Source organism: Buceros rhinoceros, unplaced genomic scaffold (assembly GCF_000710305.1).
Source record: "Buceros rhinoceros silvestris isolate BGI_N320 unplaced genomic scaffold, ASM71030v1 scaffold5084, whole genome shotgun sequence".
Lineage (NCBI taxonomy): Eukaryota > Metazoa > Chordata > Aves > Bucerotiformes > Bucerotidae > Buceros > Buceros rhinoceros.
This window is the reverse complement of record NW_010409937.1, coordinates 1-4,118: the sequence shown is the minus strand read 5'-3', so window position 1 is coordinate 4,118 and position 4,118 is coordinate 1. Positions and strand designations below refer to the sequence as shown.

Sequence of the window (4,118 nt, the reverse complement as noted above, 5' to 3'; positions counted from 1 at the left end):
CGGTTCAGCTGTAATGCAAGGCTTAGCATCGATTCAGTGCCTCTGTGGAGTCCTGGGCTCAGATTTCTGAGAAACCAATAATACCTCAGAAACAGCTATGAAAACACACAGACCAGAGCTACGCATGAAACCAGAAGGACAACCGCAGGCATTAGTAAGATTGCAGAGACAAGCCTCTGACAGAGTTAAGTGCTCAAGAATTCAAGGGGAAAAAGACTGTCATGAAAAGGTATAAAATTCTAAGGAAAACCATGGGGCTGGAAGACAGCAATTTAGTGTCATCCAGCTTATTCCCAGAAGCAACGGAGGCCAACCCTTCTTCATTCAAAACCAGAGACCCCTCCCATGTTTTGCAGGGGGTGGTGAAAATGTTAAGCTTCTCAGCCGGTTAGTTCTAGCACTCCGCTAGGGTGTGCAACAGAAAGAAATAATCTGTGTATAAACTGCTTGCACAATCTCTTTGGTCATGGTAGAAGTCAGAGTGGCAAAACGGGGGGGTTTACTTTTGGTAACACGTGGCTATACGACACAACTCAACAAGGACATGTTTTCTTCATCAGGCCCAGACCAATCACCACATGGGACAAATGGTGCTGAACGAGACTTGCTCAGTTTTTCTTGTTGATGCTCTGAAATCCGCTGGCTGCAAAATTTCACTAGTGCTATTCAGACCCTATTCTGATAAGTGAGCAATTAGTTCTTTTATAGTACTTGTCAGTACAGCTGTGCAGTACTGGAAATTATTAGCAGCTCTATTTTCATAATCCTCCTATGAGCTGATGTCATTTTTACAGCTCATTTTTTAGATGGAAGAATTGAAGCAGAGAGATATTTAAACCATTTCCATATTCTCATTCTTTACCATTCTCTTCTGTTCCATTTTTTCCAAAGATTTCCAAACCCCATATGCCTTTCTCAGTCTTCCAATCCCAATAAATCCTCATATCCTCTATCCCAAGACTCCTCATACCATGCTTCTTCCTCATACTACATACAACTCTTCTCCATGTTTGAGACAGACTGTTTTTTCCTTAAATTACTCAAACAATACAACCTGTGCTTAGCGAGACATGTTTGACAGAGGAGGCAGTACACTGATGAATATTCACTGAGATCTTGACTCAGACATTTTTTCCTAGTTAAATTTTCCCTTCCTAGAATCAAGTTTCATATTTCTCACATTTACAGAGCTGTTCCCTATTTTAACTAATTTACTGATCAGCAGATCTGCAGATAGCTCCAAATAAAACTCACCGTGCTACAAAACCACGCAGTACAAGGTTCAAACTCTTAACACTCGCTTTTTGCAAGACATTATTAGGAAAACACAAACCTACCATCTGGAGTTTTTTCTTATCCTTATTAGCATTAGTGTGTGCAGCCTCAATTGCAGTATGGTGTTTCCATGCCAATTCTTCTAAGGTCTTGGAATGAGCCTCCTTTAACTGTGCAGCCTCTCCTTCCAATCTTGCTTGCAATTTTACCAGCTCTTTCTCATAATATTCACGCTGTGTCTCCCTTGCTTCATTTACTTTCTAGAAGAGACAGAGAAAAATAATTTCTATCAGAAGATAAAATCTGAACAGTAGAAGGAAAAAAAAAAAACACCACAAAAGTGTTACTGGTGACAAACCTACAAAAATTAACTACCATACAAAATAAACTGAGCAAACACTAAGCACTGACTAAATAATTCAATAACCAAAAAGGTAGTTTCAATATAGCCATGCAAAGCACTATAGCCATGCTAAAATCTATTGGTTTTTACTCTGTTTCATCTGGGGAAAACAGCAATCAGGTGCCAAGCCTACGTAAAATTTCAGACCAGTATTTTCAAACGCATCCAGCACATTTTCAGAGAATGGTATCTGGAATTGTTCTTTACCCATTTCACCCTTCTCCTTACTGAGACACTCTAGATACTAGGCATCTACATGAGGTCATAAATGAAATTGTTAAAAGATGTCCAAAGCAGTCTGAATATCGTTTAATCTGACTTCCCTCTACTCTGACTTTACACTCTACATTAGTCATTGTATGTTGCTACATAAGATTCACTTGGAACAACCTACTACTGGTCCTAGTGCAGTCATATCAAACGAAAATTAAAACGTAAGTTTTCTCCTAAGAATTCTAATTTTTCTGGTTTTATTCAAGTAAAGCCAAGAAGCTGTTTAACCTTTTCCAAGGCCAGTATTTGCTGCCTTTGTCGCTCATCCAGACTTTGTGTTTTGCTTTGTAACAAGTTTCTTTCCTCTTCCAGTTGGGAGAGTTTTTCTTTTAATCTAGACTTTTCCGATTCCAGATCTCTGATTGTAACTTCTTGAGTCATTTGAGTGGCTTGAAGCATTCCGATGTGACCTAAAAACAAAACAGCTCTTTAAAACCTCACAGCATTGGTTTCATGTAATAGAGGTACACGTTCATACTTAAGCGATTTCTAAAAGTACAAGTCTAGCAGAAGCTTTCATATGGGTCGACCCATTATCTTCATGGCAATGCTACCCTCCCCTCCACTTCTCCCTTTTTTAGTTCTACTGTAAAATGTCTAACCACAGTTAGGTGTTTGGTACTGGGGCTCCTTAAGTTTAAATTTTCCTGGTTCAAAGTTGCATATTGACTCCCAAGAAAAAGCAGAGGTAAGCAATAATATGAACACGTTCCATCTTGAAGAACTTTCCCCACCTAAAACCACACCATTTTACCATCAATAAGCTACACAACAGAAAGTAGAACACTGAAGTCTAACAGTAAAGATGATATTCATTTATCACAGCCATAATTTAACCAGCCTCCAGGACTCCCGTTCTTGGCAGGCCCTGGCTGTCCCCTGCCCGGGGCTGTGATCTCCCGAGGTCTGTGATGTCCGGAGGTAGAGCAGCGACTCTTTCACAGGCACCCCCTTGCCGTGGGGAAGGAGCTTGTGTGCCCTTGTGAGGTTGAGAGCTGTGCTGGTGGTGGCATGTGCCTCCGGTGGGGTCTTGCAAGCCTGACAGGTCTCAACTGAAGGGTCAGACAAAGTGTGTCCACGGGCAGGATGGGCTCACTAGCCTTCGGGCAACCATCCTAGGAGAAGGACAACTCTGACTCCAAACCCGGGCAGATGGAGCTCGTTTAGCCTTGTAAGGCATCCATCATCTCAGAGAAGGACACTCTAACCAAACCTACGACCTGAGGGCTTTGCTGTCACCATCCAAGCTCGCTAGGCCCTGGCAGATGAACCTCAGGTGTAAAGGGTGGAGCCAGTTCCTTGCATACTGCGCCTCACCTAAAAAATCCACCACGCTGGCCCAAAGGGTGCACTCATCACTTGCAGTGAGCGTGGGAAAAGCCCTTCCCAGATCTTCGTTCGTGAAGCCAAGCCATGATGATGATGATGAATTTAACCAGCATGCTAGGCACAGCAGCTAAAGCTCTGGAAGACTTCTGGAATTACACTTTATTTTGCTATAGGGATACGACTAAAAGATGTATCAGAACTCACTTCCTCCATAGTAAAGTATGATCTAAATCCCTGCAGGCTAGAGACTTGCTTTAAATTTCTTTATGTGTTATCTACAAAGCTAGACATCCTTCCTATCCATCCTATAATCATCCATCCTTCACAAAACATGTGGAAAAAAAGACTTATGACTTCAGAAATTTTTGTCCTCTCTCTTCTGAATTTCCATCTGTATTACTGAAAATACTACTGCTAGGTAACTGATGCAAGCAGTGAAACTCCTGTTCTTCTGGGAAAGGCTTAGAAGCGGACAGAAGACTATTTTGGAGAAGAGGATGCTCCTATGCTTCTTCAATCGAAAGACAACAGACGGGATATTGTTCCATTATTTTAGCATCTTTGCAGAAGCGTCATGAAGACGTTCCATGTTGGAAAGGATTCTTTTGATAGAAACACCCTATTATTCCTTTAACAAACTGCATGACCTAGACACGATTTAAATGTGCCTCTTAAAAATTAGCATGATAAAATTATGTGGAAACTAAACAGACTTTCAAAGGTTATACCAAGATCCTGAAGAGTTTCACATAAAGCATCCAGATAAGAAATGGTATTATTTATTTACTCAGCATAGATATTAATTTTGTAGTTACAGCTTCTAGGAGAATCTTGCCTG

At 41.1% G+C, this 4,118-nt stretch overlaps 1 protein-coding gene across 1 annotated transcript in view; it reads right to left on the bottom strand.

Annotated features, from left to right (window-relative positions):
• LOC104492807 (protein FAM184A-like) overlaps nt 1–2,355 on the bottom strand; it is a gene marked incomplete at its 3' end in the record, with an annotated part of 10,039 nt that extends 7,684 nt beyond the window's left edge. The window contains exons 1-2 of the mRNA XM_010135406.1: nt 2,180–2,355; nt 1,338–1,535 (exon numbers count right to left, since the gene is read on the bottom strand). Of these exons, the coding sequence (XP_010133708.1) occupies nt 1,338–1,535; nt 2,180–2,350 (369 nt within the window). The remainder of the gene's footprint in view (nt 1–1,337; nt 1,536–2,179) is intronic.
• Nucleotides 2,356–4,118: the final 1,763 nt, after the last annotated feature.